The following is a 16,304-nucleotide window of genomic DNA, read 5'->3' as shown; positions in this document are numbered from 1 at the left end:
GTGAGTCAAACAGACTCAAATGTCACTTATAGTTAGATATATGTGAGCAATTGCTGTTCAATTATCTGACCTTGCCTGATGCAATTGGTCACGCTCACTAACTCACTGCTGGCTGTGAGGAGCTGTCTCTGAAAACAGCTCTGGCCAGAGAGCCAAGTTATCGTATATCCAACCATAGGAACTTCATTTGAAAGGAAAAATAGTCAGGGAAATCACCTCTATTTTCACATCAACAACAAGACACAGATTTCCACTGTAAGAGAATAAAACAAAATTCCTGACACAAGGACGCCAAGGGCATGAACAGGATTTATTAGTAATTCCTTTAACCCAACGAGGATGGCAACTTGCCTTCTTGAAATGCTGCAGTCAACCTGGTCCAGAACTCAACTCATGCCAGCTTGAATCTGATCTTGTGGCATCGGGAGAGCAGTTCCATAAGAACTCTAACGAAGCTGTTCAATCCTGTGTGCGTGACTGACCCAGTGGTAATGGCGGATCTTGGGCACATTGTCATCAGAACTCTAACGAAGCTATTCAGCCACAACTGCCGTGACTCTGATCTTGCGGCAATGGGAGAACTTGGGCATATTCCCGCTCGGGCTGGTGTGTGGACTGCAGTGGAAGTGCTCCTATCAGCAGTTAGAGCTCTGGAGGACGGTGGGACAGGTTACTCTTTCTCACTTGGCACCAAGCTCATGTTGCTGGGGATCCAGACACATATAGATGTGACCCCATTGTACTCCTCTTCTGAGGAGATTCTCTGCAGATGGTGAGGAAACTCGACAGAGAAATGAAGGGTCAGTTGTCCCTCGATACGGCTGTAAAATCCACGAGGCTGGTTCTGTCGCATTGCTGGTCAATCCTGATGTCCAAGTTGGAAATGCTGGAGGAAATCAAATGATGCTTCCTGTCTCCAAAAATAATGTTCCTGTTCTTCAAGATGCTTAGAGAATTTTACTCATTCTTAATAATTTCCATAAAAATTAAAACTTAAGCTACTTTTGAAATGCCAACCATTCATCTGCACATCTGAATGGATTTCCTTTCCACTACGCAGAGATGATTCTTTCATACACTTCGTATTTGAACTGGATCCCTTTCTCCTCTTGAATGCCTGTAGGTACATCAGGGAACCTGTGTAAAAATCACAGAACACCTTAATAAGATTCAGAAGAGTATTCAGAACATTGTAATAGAATTAACAGCGAGTGCACAACACCACTGACCCAAGTGCTTCATTCAGCGATGAGACACAGCTACGATGGGGCCAGACCATTTTAAATTTTAGAACAAAGGGAGCTCATCTCATATACTTCTACCCTAGGGAAGCATTACTGAAAATAACAATGTAGTGGAGGTTGTTTCAAGACATCAAGGTCACAGAACAGGTTTCTACACAACTCCCATTAATCTTCACATACAGGTGCCCAATAGCACAGTACTTTACAGCACCAGCTGTAAGACTGGGGTCCGATTCTTGCTTCTGCGTGTAAGGAGTCGTACGTTCTTTCCATGGCCACACGGGTTTCCTCCCACATTCTAAAGATGTACGGTACTGTGCGGAAGTTTAAGATAATCTAGCCACATTTATGGAAAGACTTGTGCACAGTACTGTACGGGTTGGGGGTTAGTAAGTTGTGGGCATGCTAAGTTGGCGCCAGAAACGTGGCGACATTTGCGGGCTGCCCGGCACATTCCTCACTGATTTAATTTGATTTGAAGGACTGTGTTTTGATGTACACGTGACAAATAAAGCTCTTTAAATCTTTATTTTAATTAGCACCTGGATTTTGCTCTCCGTAGCTCATTGCAAAGAAGCACTTAACAGAAAGATTTAAATGTGCTTGATTGCATAACTGCCCTTCTGTAGTTCAGTGGAAAAACATCTGACTGTTATTCAATCATCCTCCAAAGGAAAGAACCTTTTACTGATTTCCCAGAATACAGATAACACACCCACTTACTGGTCTCAGCCCCTGCACTAGTGGCTCCAGAGTAAATCCTTGTGCCTCATCAGATATCTCTCTCTCCATTCCCATAACAACCCCAATCCCCGACAGTTACTTTCGGGATTATGGGAAGGGAGAATTGTCTGACCCGAGATTTGGATTCCTGAGAAAAGAAAGCCCTTAAACAACAGACGTGGCGATGTGTACCTCTGATAAGATGCTATCACTGAATTTTTCCGGGCTTTGCTTTAGCAAAATGGATCGATTTTTGCAGATTGAATGCTACCAAATGAAGGAACACCTGCACTGACCCACTACAATTGGTGCAGTAAGTTTTAATTAAAACTGCCTCGTAGGCAAGTCACGTCTGTGAATGAGATTCTGACAATCTTTCAAGTTTGTCCAAGTCATTGGCAAGGCCACACTTGGAGCAATGCGTAATTTTGGTCACCCAAAGTCTGGGTTAAATTGGAAAGAAGGCAGAGGGGACAGGCAGGGTGGTGCCTGGACTAGAGGGCGCAAGTTACAGGGAGAGGTTGGCCAGGCATTCCATGGAACGTGGGAGAATGAGGGGTGACCTTACAGATATGTTTAAAAATATGAGAAGCAGAGACAGTAAGTCTTTTACCCAGGGAATGGGAATCCAAAACTAAGGGGGTATAAATTCAGGGATTTGAGGGCATTATTTTCACAGAGGGTGATGAGTATCTACAATGAGCTGGCAGAGGAAGTGGTTGGAGCAGATGGAATGGTATTATTTAATAAAAAAGCACTTGGTCAAGTTTATGGTGAGTGCAGATTGAAGGGATATGAAATGAATGCAGGAAATTGGGATGAGTACCGTGGTCAGCAAGGGCTGGATGGGTTGAAGGGTCTGTCCGTGCTATATTGTTCTGTAACTGTATCTCTTAACTCTAAACTTGGAGTTATTCATGTGTGGAATTTGTTGCCACAGGCAGCTGTGGAGGCCAAGTCTTTATGTATATTTAAGGCAGAGATCGATAGATTCTTGATCGGTCAGGGCATGAAGGGATGCAAGGAGATTGAGGCTGAGAGGAAAATGGATCAGCCATGATAAAATGGCAGAGCAGACTTGATGGGCCAAATGGCCAAACCTGCTCCTGTATCTTACAGTCTTGTCTAAAACCATAATCAGAAATCGGTAAAGATGAACGTAGATACAATCCTACGTCAAGAGACAATAATGATTCCCTGAAACTAGATAATCACACTCAGCAATCTCTCAGATACTGGAATTTCAGGGAGGACTTCATCATAGATAGAGTGTTGGAACAGAATTACTTACTCAGGAAGCAGCTTGAACTTATTCAAGTTTATCTCAGGCATGAATGTATCACTTTCAAAGACTTGAAGAATACGAGTCACAAATAGCCGGTGTGAAGCCGGGCTTTCCAAGGCCTCCTGGAAAAGTGGTTTTAAAGTCAGCATCACTGAAGGGTTCTCTCTTTCCAACCACTAGCTTTCATTTACTCATGGTCCTATACGTTCCGCTATCACATACACAGTGAAGATGGTAACTTCAATTGAACACAAACTCAGTAAACAGGAATTTCAATATACACGTTTCTTCAGATTTTACATCAACAAGTGCTAGCTATGCTAATTCAACTGGTTAGGAAGCTTTGCAGAGCAACTGACAAACAATAAATTTCCAATTCTGGTCAAGAAGCAAACGACAGAATGGATGGAGGCCATCTGGCCAGAGGGCACACTAGCTCGATTTGTCAAAATATATTTATTCCCAGAGTATGAATATTTCATTTTCTTGCAGGTATTTACAGTAAAATAAATACCAATTTATGAAAAACTCTACGCAAAGACACACAACCAATATGCAAAAGACAACAAATAGTGAATTGATTGATTGACTAATACGGAGAACAGGAGTCCTTGAAAGTGAGTCTATAAATCATGGAATCAGTTTAGAGTTGCAGCGAGTGAGTTATCCACGCTGGTTCAGGAGCCTGATGGTCGAAGGGTAATAACTGTTCCTGAATCTGGAGGTGTGGGTTAGGTCCCTCCTGCCTAATGGTGGCGGCAAGAAGAGGACATGGCCTGGTTGGTGGACTCCTTGATGATGGATGCTGCTTTCTCATGGTAATGCTCCATTTAGATGTGCTCAATGGTGAGGAAGTCATTTCCTACAATAGGCTGGGCTGTATCCACCACTTTCTGAGCAATCTATCCAATCACCCTCCTTCACCTACTCCCATAGGCTCACCAGTTCTTTCTTTTTAGGTACTAACCAAGCTCTTTGTCGAGCATTATGACTGGACCTGCCTCCACTACTACACTGTCGGTGCTAAAAGAACACGCTTTTAGTTCTTCTGCCAGTTGCATTCAACTTCTGATTTACGTACAGCTGAAATTTGATACATACAGTGAAATGTGCTGACTTTGTTAACAACCAAGACTCCCAAGGATGTTCTGGGGGCAGCCTGCAAGCATTGTGACACATTCTGGCTTCAACATAGCACGTGCACAATGCTCAGAACACATTGAATGACAAAGCAACAGTAGCAAAACAAGCCCCGTTCCTCCAACCCACCCACGTGCATACATAGTCTTTGGTCTCCAGCAGACTTGAGGATTCGTAGACATTGGGTTTTCAACTTCCCCAGTGGACACACAGAGCTTTGCAGGCTTAAAACTCAAGGCATAGGGCCTCAATTTCTGGACTTCCAATCGACCCAGGACTTGCCGATTACGACAGCTGAGGGCCTGAAATCTAGGCCTCAACCTCTTCATACCTAGGGCGTCACCGGCCCTCATTCCACGTGCCCGCACGAAACTCTGATCCTATTACATGTCAACAATTGTAGGTGTAGTCCTTCCTGGTCTACCAACCCAACATCTGACCATGTCCATGTTGGTTACCTTCAAATGCAGAGCAGAGACTCAGCCTGCCCTCCACATCACTGACCCCAAATCCCAACTCCCCAAAACCTTGCCTTTGTTATATTCTTAGAATGCATGGATTCTGTCAATAATGGGGTTTTAAAGAACAACAGGTTTTTAAAAAACTTGTTTCTGGTTAAAACATGGTTCCCTTCAAAACGTAGTATGCAACAGTGGAATATCCTGGGAACAAGTTATTGCCAAACTGATGAGGTTCCCCCAGGGATCCCAGTTTCCTTCCTTGTCCCAAAAATGTGCAGGTTGTTAGGTTAATGAACCACTGTGAATTGCTTTGTGTATAAGCTGAGTGGTAGAATGTGGGCAGAAGAATAAGTTCTAAAGAAAATTGGGGGGGGGGGTAAAAGAGATTGGGGGCCCTACCTGAGAAATTAGGTGCTGGCAGTGGAGAGGATCCAAACGAGATTCACAAGAATGATCCTGAGGAATGAATGGGTTAACGTATGAAGAATGATTGATAGCTCTGGGCTAGAACTCACTGGAGTTTAGAAGAATGGGGTGGTGTGGGGCAGGAGAGATATGACTGAAATCTATTGGAAGACCTGGATAGAGTGGACATGGAGAAGATATTTCCTATAGTGGGGGAGTCTAGGAGCAGAGAGCACAGCCTCACAATAGAGGGACCTCCCTTCAGAACAAAGATAAGGAGGAATTTTGTTAGCCAGAGGGTGGTGAATTGGTGGAATTCATTGACACAGATGGCTGTGGAGACCAAATCATTGGGTATATTTAAAGCGAAGGTTGATAGATTCTTGATTAGTAAGGGGTCAAAGGTTACGGGGAGAAAGCAGGAAAAGGAGTTGAGAGAGATAATAAATCAGCCATGAATCAGAATCAGACTTTAATCGCCAAGCACCTGTGCACATACAAGGAATTTACTTCCGGCAGATGTTGTCTCTCTGCTCATAACAATAATAATGATAAATATAAATGAAAATATAGATTATACATACAGGTAGTGCAATCCAAGTAATAGTTAGCCGACAGTTAACTGTTCAGCAAAGTGACCGCAGTAGGGAAAAACTTCTCCAGTGGCTATTAGTCTTAGTCTGGAGGGATCTGAAGCACCTACCAGATGGAAGCAGTTCAAACAATCCGTGCACAGGATGAAAGGAGTCCTTTATGATGTTCCCCGCCCTCTTCTTCAACCTGGAAGAGTACAGGTCCACAATAGAGGGCAGGGAGGCTCCAATGATGCGCTCGGCAGTCCTCACTGTGCGCTGTAGTCTGGTTCTATCCTGCTTGGTGGCGGCTCCAAACCACACAGTGAAGGAGGTGCACAGGACAGACTCAATGACTGCAGTGTAGAACTGCAGCAGCAATTCCTGAGGCAGACCATATTTCCTCAAGAGCCGCAGGAAGTACATCCGCTGCTGGGCCTTCTTCAGGATGGAGCTGATGTTCTGCTCCCACTTCACTTCAGATCCTGAGAGATGGTGGTTCCCAGGAACCTGAAGTTCTCCATGGTGGACACAGGGCTGCCGAGGAATGTGAGGGGGGACATAACGGGGGGATGTCTCCTGAAATCCACTATCATCTCCTTTGTCTTGAGTGTGTTCAGCTCCAGATTGTTCCGACTGCACCAGAGCACCAGTTGGTCCACCTGCTGTCAATATGCAGACTCATCACTGTTCTGGATGAGTCCGATGATGGTGGTGTCGTCTGCAAACTTCAAAAGCTTCACATAGGGGTTGGAGGAGGTGCAGTCATTGGTGTAGAGGGAGAACAGCAGTGGAGAGAGGACACACCCCTGGGGGGCGCCGGTGTTGGTGATTCAAGTATCTGAGGTGACCTGTCCCATCCTTACCTGCTGACTTCTGAATGATGGCAGAGCAGACTCAATGAGCTGAATAGCCTATTTCTGCTCCCATGACTTATGGAATATGAACACTTAATGTTTTAGGAACAGCTCTTTTCCCTCAGCCATCAGATTTCTGAACTCATGGACACTACCTCACTAATTTGCTCTCATTTTGCACAATTAATATATTTCTTATTGTAAACTAATTATTTTAATGCATTTCACAAAAAATTTTATGGCATGCATGTTAGTGATATCATTTGGGGTCCCCCAGCACCTAGGACATGCTCTCTTCCCAATGCTGCCATCATGGAAGAGGTACAGCGGCCTCAGAACTTGCATCGCTAGTTTCAGCAACAGCTAATACTCAACCATTAGGTTCCTAAACCAGAGGAGACCCCATCACTGAACTGTTCTCAGAAACTCACTTTCAAGAACTCATCTCATATTCTTGATAATTATTACTATTTATTGTTTTTTTTTGTATTTCCACAGTTTGTCGTCTTTTGCACATTGTTTGCTTATCTGTCCCGTTGAGTAGGCTCCCATTGGTTCTATTGTGTTTCTGGTATTTACTGTGAATGCCTGTAATAAAATTAATCTTAAGGTTGTACATGGCGATATATATTTACTTTGATAATAAATTTACTTTGAACTTCAGTTTATAGCACCCAATTCAAATTGTAAATTGCCTTTAAAACTCGCCTATCTCATTCTCCAGTTGCTCACGGAGTGCCAGGCAAACTGGCAAAGATCCAGAGGGCCAGTTTCTATCTGAACTGCAGGGAGGTGCTGTTTCTCTGTAGTAATCCAGGGATCCTGTTTCAGAATGCACACAGAGGAATGTTGTCTCAGAGAGAATGGGATTTGTGTGTTCATGGACATTTATGCAGGGACACACCAAACCTCCTGAGGGTTATAAGAAATGGTTAATTCAGTCCATTGAAATGGATTATGGAGATCTGGCATGACATCAAAAACCTTGACAAACTTGCATAGATGTGCGGTGGAGAGTGTATCGACTGACTGGCGACATTATGGCCTGTAATTTGAACATCAATGCTTTTGAGTGGAAAATCCAATAAAAGGTAGTGGATTCAGCCCAGTACATCACAAGTAAAATGATGGAGCACATCTACATGAAATGCTGTCATAGGAAAGCAGTATTCATCATTAAAGATCCTCACCGCCCAGGCCGTGCTCTTTTCTCGCTGCTGTTATCAGATAGAAGGTACAAGTGCCTCAGAACTCGCACCACCAGGATCAAGTAAAGCTACTGCCCCCCAACCATCAGCCTCTTGAATAAAGAGCATAACTATGCTCATCTTTTGAGATGTTGTCACAGCCAATGATCTCACATTAAGGACTCCTTATTTTGTAATTTCATGCTCTTGTTATTCATTGCTATTTATTTGCATTTGCAGTTTGTCTTCTCTACTCTTGCCCTTTCATTGATCCTGTTTACAGTTACCGTTCTATAGATTAGCAGAGTATGTTCGCAGGAAAAAGAATCACGGCTGTATGAGGAGGTACGTATGTACTCTGAACTTTGGTCATCGTGGCTATCCCTCGAGGTCGAGGATGATGGTCTTCATTCCATTGATCTATCACAAAGCGAAGACACCTGTGCGTGTATTTGTTTAACGTGTACTTGATGTGGCACTCCAAGAAGCTCACGTTACTTCACAAATCAACCAACTGATTCAAGTGGCATGGAAACCACGACGATTGGAGCTGAAGGATTTGTTGCAGCCTTCATCCACTTTCACAGCCGTTGAGTATGAAGTAACTTCGTCTGCCAGTTCCACCGTTAAGATCTTGGATGGATTGTTCTTTGTCAGGGACCTCAACCTCGACCTCACCACCATGGGTGACCCTACCAGGAGCATACTTCCAGACAGCATTGTTCTTGGGATCTCAGGACCACACAAGCTTCTCAACCACGACAAGGTGACAATCCACGGAGAAGCGAACTTCGGTAAAACTGCTTTCAATAAACAGCTTTTCAATTAGACAATGAACGAGGTATTTTGCCCAATAACAATTTATTAAAACTTCAACAGCCATTAATTGCTAGAAAATCAAACTCTGAGCTACAAAAGGAAATCTATTAACCAAACTGAGTTCCAGCAACATTATGCTCAATTGGACAATGACGCAGTTAACAACAGCAGTTGGTGTCTCGCTGCCTTCAAAAGGATCTAGAATCTTTGTTTTCTCTGAACTCCTACACAGGATATCCTTGAAAAGGGATGGAGAGCAGTGAAGCCTTTGATATTAATGTCCTTGGAGACTGTTGGTTTCTGACTCATACTTCATTTTTTATTGGTCTTTCTCATTTTTAGGCCATGGTGAAGCACGAAGGCTCCCAGCCAAATGACATTTATTAGTAGCATTGCTCTTTCATTCTTTGTCATTGCTGTTTCCATTTTACAGGTGTAAACATTTATCAAACATAAGATTAATAGAGCATTCAAACAAATTATAATCAATTCCCAGACATTAGTGGGTCTTCAGCTCAACTTGTAAATGAAAAAAAAAACCTACTTAAAGTAACAAAACTATCTACATTCCACGCCAAAACTTTTTTTGGATGAGTCATTTTTGCCCCCTCCTGACATTTTGGTTAATTGAAGGTCCCTTATGCAACCTATGACATTAAGATCTTTGTTCAGCAGGGGGTTGAGGCTTGTTGCATTGGGAGATGCCCTGATGAAGGGTCTTGCCCCAAGTCGTTGACTACTCCTTTTCACAGATGCTGCCTGGCCTGTTGAGTTACTCCAGCATTTTGAGTTGTGCTGCTGTGCACAGGGAGAGATTGAGTTCGCACCTGCAGGCCAATCGTCCCAGCCAGGCCCACACGTCAAGGCCAAGGTCCGCATCAACCCAAAAAAAAAGCAAGACGAATAACTACTACAGCAAAAATAAATCTGTGTACAGCCATTCACGAACACAAAATATTCTAGATCGTCCCCAACCAGTGGAGTAGAATATGAAGTTATGAATCAGAGAGCCACACAGCACAGAAATAAGCCCTCTGGGCCAATACATCCAAGCTGACCAAGTTGCCTAGTCCTATTTGCCTGCATTGGGGCCATACCCCTCTAAGCCAGGGGTTCCCAACCTGGGATCTACGGAGCCCTCGGTTAATGGCAGGGGTCCATGGCATAAAAAAGGTTGGGAACCCCTGCTTAGAGTCTAAGCCTTTCTTATCCACATCTCCATTCAAATTATCTTTTAAATGGTGCAACTGTACTCACCAGTATCACTTTCTCCAGATGCAAACATTCACCACTCTGTGAGAAAGGTGACCCTCAAGTCCTTATGAAATCTTTCCACTCTCATTTTAAGCCGTACCCTCTGGTTTTAGAATTCCCTGACCTTGGGGAAAAGGTTCAGCTATTTGGCTATTTCCACTCCAGGGAAGAAGGTCCCAGCCTGTCCTTTTGGCAAACCCTCCAGTCTTGGTCACATCCTTGCAAATTTCTTTTGCACCCTCTCCAGTTTGATGACATCCTTCCTGCAGGGCCACTAGACTGGCACACAGTACTTCACATGGGACTTTACCAACGTCTTGTAGAGTGTAACCCATGCCAACCCTTGTACTTAATCTTCTGTCCAATGACAGAAGGCCAACATACCAACAATTCCTTCAACACCCTGTTTTGTCACTTCCAGGGAACCAAGTACCTGTATCCCTCGGTCTCTGCTCCACAGGGAACTAACACTGAAGATGAAGCACTTTTTCTTTACCTCTTCTAGTTTATCATTTGCCAGCACTGCAGCTTCTCTCCTGTCCTGCTGAAGGGTCTCGGCCTGCTCACTCTTTTCCTGTGCACTTTCTCTGTAGCTTTTACACTTCCTTATTATTTTATCTTGCTCTACCCCAATACACTGTGTAATGATCTGATCTGTACGAACATACAAGACAAGCTTTTCACTGTTTCCTGACGCGTGTGACACTAAATCAAATGTAGTTTCCACTGTTGTGGAGTCATTATCAGGCTTTGAAGGACACTGGGACGGACTGGAATTTCTGTGTTAAAGCACTGCTTTACCAGCTGGTTTTAGACGCTGCGTTGCAATCAAAGCTGCTGTATGTGAGTTCATTGTTTGTCAATGTTTGATTGAAAGGCGACTGACTGCAAAAGTGGCTGCTCAAGGTTGTACAAATCCAGATAAAAGGAAACTTCACAGATAAGCATGATTATTCTATAACCGTACTGTAGACTCAGTTTAAATAAAGACAACTTGCTGCAGCAAAATAAAATATTCCTAGACTTCTTATACACTGCAGATTAAAAAATACAGAATGGATGCTTCTCTCTTCCTTCCTCCTAAAACACCAGAGCTTAGCCAAAGTTAGCCAAGGTTATAGCCCTTGATGGGGCATCAATGTTTTAAAAAAAGTCTTTCCTTTAAAGCTCAGGGGCAGAAGATGAGGAAATGAGCAATGGGACAAGGCACGATAATAGTTTAGCATGGACTAGATGGGCTGAAGAGCCTGTTTCTGTTCTGTAATGTTCTATGACTCTATTCCCCACTCTGACCCACCTATCAGTCCCCTGGGCTCCCTCTTGTCAAATTCCTTCCTCTCCAGCCCTTGAACTTTCCCACCCACCTGACTTCATCTATCACCCCCCTCTCCCCTCTTTTTACTCTGGCATCCTTCCTAGTCCTAGTCCCAATGAAGGGTCACGGCCCAAAACGTTTATTCATTTCCATACATGCTGCCTGACCTGCTGAGTTCCAACAGCATTTTGTGTGCACTGAAGGTTCAATTTCTCTGGATTCTTTTGTATATCAAATCACTTACAGGAGATACAGTACTGGTAGTGTTGCTAACTAAGGACTAAGTAGGGAACTGGGAATATTTTCACTGCAATACTGAGAGTCGTTTTCTCACAAACACAAGAAAATGGGCAGAGGCTGGAAATCCAAAGCAACGCACGCAAAATGCTGGAGGAACTCAGCAGGTCAGGCAGCATCTCTGGAAAAGAGTGCCCAGTTGATGTTTTGGCTCTCGGCCTGAAACATCGGCTGCTCACTCTTTTCCACTGGATGCTGCCCGTCCTGCTGACTTCCCCCAGCATTTTGAGTACAATACTTTCTCACACCGTCTTTGTTGCACATTTGCAATCCAAATGACTTGACAATTATACATTTCTTTTGAAATGAGCAGCCTTCATCTCATCAAAAGCAAGGTCTGACTGCATGCAATGATCTTTTAATTCAATACCAATCCGATCCAATAGACTGCTTAAATTAGGCAGCCAGCTCATGGAAAGCACAATAGAGAACATCAAAGTGATTAGTCATGGATGTGGACAAAGGGATCATAGACAGAAAACAAATTACAAAATGCAATCCTTTTATCTTTAAAAGTCACTTTCCTTTGTAGCCATTTGGCTGATGGCTTTATGCAAAAACCAGGGAATTTAAATAAAACGTTCTTAATATGAAAATTGGGAAAAGACAATTTTAAGGGTTCACTGAAATGAATGTTTTTTATAAGCATTAAAGCCACAATTCGATTAGAAGCGTTACCGTGAAAATGGGTGTTCAAGATAACTGCATAAAAGTGCAGCAAAGACTGTTCCAGCCGGTTCCCACTGCCAACTGTAGATCTAATAGGAAGCATAAATGAAAATTTAAACGATAGGCAGTGTTTTCCATTTCAAAAACTGTCCTCCTTGGCTCTGGTAAACCAAGCACCTGTGATAAACCAAGCAACACACACACACAAAATGCCGGAGGAATTCAGCAGGCCGGGACAACTTCAATGGAAAAGAGTCAGTTTTGGACTGTGACACTTCTTCAGGACTGACCTGCTGAGTCTCTCCAGCATTTTGTGTGTGTTGCTTTGGATTTCCAGCATCTGCAGACTTTCTTGTATCTGTTGTAAACATACAGTGTTGTTAGAATGACAATCAGATTTAGCCAGCCCCATCATGGGCACTAGCCCCCTCCGCATCGAGGACATCTTCAAAAGAAAATGCCTCAAAAAGACACAAAAGTGTCTCTACTCCCAGGACATGCCTTCTTCTCATTGCTTCCTTCTTGGAGAAGGTAGAGGAGCCTAAAGACACACACTTAACGTTTCAGGAACAGCTTCTTCCCCTCCGCCATCGGAACAGTAAACAACCGATCTACATTTTCATTCAGGCCATTAATATACATGACAAACAGTCGAGGTCCCAGTACAGATCCCTGCGGAATGCCACTAATCAGTCCTCTAGCAAGAATAAGTCCCTTTGACCACCTCCTTCTGTACTCTCTGGACAAGCCAGTTCTGAATCCAAATGGCCAATTCACCATGGATCCCATGCATTTTAATCTTCTGGATGAGCCTCCCTTGAGGGACCTTGTCAAATGCCTTACTGAGAAGCAGTTCTGCGTCCATCAGTCACACTCATCACCATGTTAAAAAACTCCATCAAGAAAGACATGACTTGCCCCGCAAAAAGCTATGCTGGCTCTCCCTAGCTAGGCCACGGTCTTCCAAATGCTCATAATTTCTATCCCAAGGAATTCTTTCCAGTAACTTCCCCACCACTGACCTGAGAATCACTGGTCTACAGTTCCCAGGATAATCCCCAATTCCCTTCTTGAATAACGGAACAACAGTAGCCACTCACCAGTCTTTCAGGACCTTGCCTGTGGCTAGAGAGGACTCAAAGATATTGGCCAAGGCCCCAGCAATCTCTTCACTTGCCTCTCTCAATAACCTGGGGTATAGCACATCAGGTCCTGGGGACTTATCTATCTTAATGCTCTTTCAGAGACCCAACACTACCTCCTCCTTTACCTCAAAATACCCCAGCATATTAATATGCTCAGCACTGATCTCCCTATCTCCTATATCATTCTCATTGGTGAATACTGATGTAAGGTTCTCATTAAGGACCTCACCCACATCCTTCTCATCCAAACACCCACCTTTATCCTTGAGTTGTCCCATTTTCATATTTTCTTAGTCTGCCCCATTCAACAGTAGCCCATCCCCTAGGACATCAGGGATCAGATTAACAACTGGAATAATCCTGGTATCTTCTCAGGTGTCTCTGTATGCCCTGCCCATGGAATGCACAGGTTTCCCCCAGTGCTCTGGTGTCCTCCCACAGTCCAAAGACGTACTGAGTATGTCTTTTGGTTATTGTAAGTTGTCTTGTAATTAGGTCATGGTTAAATTGGAGTCGTCAGGCTTCCTGAGGCAGCTCAGCTCGAATGGACAGAAGGGCCTATTCCATACTGTAGTGATAAATAATAAAAAAACTCTAAAATAATAAACCTGCAACAAATTGCAGCACTAATAACTTGCATGTAGCTGGCTGTAAAGATGTTGAAGTTAACCGTGTAGTTTCTGCTAGATCTGATAATTATAAATAGAGCAGTACAAGTTTTACACAGTACCTTATAGAGAGCGCTGCCCCCGATTATCCAGACTAGATCCACTTTTTCCTGCAGATCTGAGGAGTCCAGCAGATCTAGGGCAGAGTCTAAGTCATGTGCCAGGTAATGTGCTCCATCGGGCAGTTCCCTGGGAAACGGAACAGCAGAGAGCCAAGTGTTACTGCAATATCTGCTAAGCCACAAGCAAGGAGGATTTAAAACCTAGTTCACCAAATCAAAAGTTGTAAGCACAATTGGATATGTCATCAAAGGCTCTTAACAAAGATTTCTACAGGCATACTGTATGGAGAGCATTTTGACAGGTTGAATCACTGTCTAATCTGCAGCAGCCACCATACAGGATCGGAAAGAGCTGCAGAGGGTTGTAAACTCAACCAGCTCCGTCATGGGCACTTACCTCGCCAGCTTCTTCATGGGCACTTTCCTCGCCAGCTCCATCACGGGCACTTTCCTCGCCAGCTCCATCACGGGCACTTACCTCGCCAGCTCCATCGTTAAAAGGTGATGCCTCAGGAAAGTGGCATCTATCATTAAGGACCACCACCATCCAGGACATGCCCTCTTCTCATTACTACTAATAGTGAGGAGGTACAGGAGCCTGGAGACACACTCAATGTTTTAGGAACAGCTTCTTCTCCTCCACCATCAGAGTTGTGAACAGTCCATCTTGCTCTTTTTTTTTGAACTACTTTTATATATACTTTTTTCCCTCACCCCTTAAGGGTGGTGTGTATGTGTAATTTTCCCTCAATCTTGTGTGCTCTACCAGAGGCCTGGGAGCTTGAGGGCTTGGCTGTTCCTAGTAGTGCCTCTGCATCTTTGGTATACCTCAGTAGTTGGGTGCCCAACGCTGTTAACCGTTATGTCTGTAGCCGAAGCAGAACATGGTGGGCTTGTTATATCGGTGCCAGAACTTGTGGCGGCTCTTGTAGACTGCTACCTCACATCCCTGGGTTGTGTTAATTGTTAGCACAAACAATGCATTTCACTGTGTTTTGATATAGTATGCTTGACAAATAAATCTAACCAATGTTTTACATAGTTGTACCCTAATCTCTTTATCTTTACGTTCTGTACCCCAGCCAATAAAGGCATGCATCCTGTACACCTTCTCAACCACCTTACCTACTGCTGCTGACTTCAGGGGTTCTGGGTACATCCTTTAGTCTTACGATTCACTGACCTTTCCTTCAGACATCCCAAAATGCATTACCTCAAATTTTCCAGGATTATGGAGGCAGCCAACACAGAAACAGGCTCTTTAGCCCTTTTAGTCCATTATTCTACCTAGTCCCATCAACCAGCACCTGGAACATAACCCTCCATACCCCTCCCATCCAAACTTCTATTACATGTTGAAATCAAATCTGCATCCACCAATTCCACTGGCAGCTCGTTCCACACCCTCACCATCCTCTGAGTGAAGCAGTTTCCCCTCAGCTTCCCCTTAAATATCTGCCTTGGCTCTATCCATGGCTCCTGCTGAATCATTTGAACATGTACGTCTTCGGAATGTGGGAGAAAACCCAAGTGGTTACAGGGAGAATGTACAAATTTCTCACAGAGAGAGGCGGGAATTGAACCCTGGTCAGTGATCCGTGGTGCTGTCAAGCACTGTGCTAACTGCTCTGCTACTGTACCACCCACAGATAAAGACAGATGTGGATCAGGCATCAAGGAATTGTAGTAGAATCAGTTTCCTCATTTACTATCAAAGAATGGATAAATTATACAACCTTGATAGTTCAAACAAGAATAAAACCTGCAGTTGCTGGAAATCCGAGCAACACACACAAAATGTTGGAGGAACTCAGCAGGCCAGACAGCATCTGTGGAAAAAAGCACAATTGACGTTTCGACAAAGGGTTCTGGCCCAAAACATCAACTGTGCTCTTTTCCATAGATGGTGTTCAACCTTGAGATTTGTTTGCTTACAGGCAGCCACAAAGTGAGAAACCCAAAAGAACCCAATATAAAAAAATAAAATGAAGACTAACACCCGATGTACAGAAAAAAAACACAGATCATGCAAACGATAGAAGCAAGCAACATTCCAAACGAAAATGAGGCTTTAGACCCGAACCCCAGGGCAGCCTGGAGTAGGCCCAAGCCTTGGTATCAGTCCATTATATTAGTGGGCATGGAGCACAGCATTTGGTCACCCATCGCTGAAGGGTGAGTGAAACTGGCTCTTGCCTCCA

The 16,304-nt window shown here is 43.9% G+C and overlaps 1 protein-coding gene across 1 annotated transcript in view; it reads right to left on the bottom strand.

Moving 5' to 3' along the window:
- dhfr (dihydrofolate reductase) overlaps nt 1–16,304 on the bottom strand; it is a 33,954-nt gene continuing 17,650 nt past the window's right edge. The window contains exons 5-7 of the mRNA XM_059969398.1: nt 14,104–14,230; nt 3,259–3,374; nt 1–1,137 (exon numbers count right to left, since the gene is read on the bottom strand). Of these exons, the coding sequence (XP_059825381.1) occupies nt 1,053–1,137; nt 3,259–3,374; nt 14,104–14,230 (328 nt within the window). The 3' untranslated portion in view covers nt 1–1,052. The remainder of the gene's footprint in view (nt 1,138–3,258; nt 3,375–14,103; nt 14,231–16,304) is intronic.

The sequence above is a fragment of the Hypanus sabinus genome, chromosome 5 (genome assembly GCF_030144855.1).
Source record: "Hypanus sabinus isolate sHypSab1 chromosome 5, sHypSab1.hap1, whole genome shotgun sequence".
NCBI lineage: Eukaryota > Metazoa > Chordata > Chondrichthyes > Myliobatiformes > Dasyatidae > Hypanus > Hypanus sabinus.
This window is presented reverse-complemented; position numbering and strand designations above follow the sequence as displayed.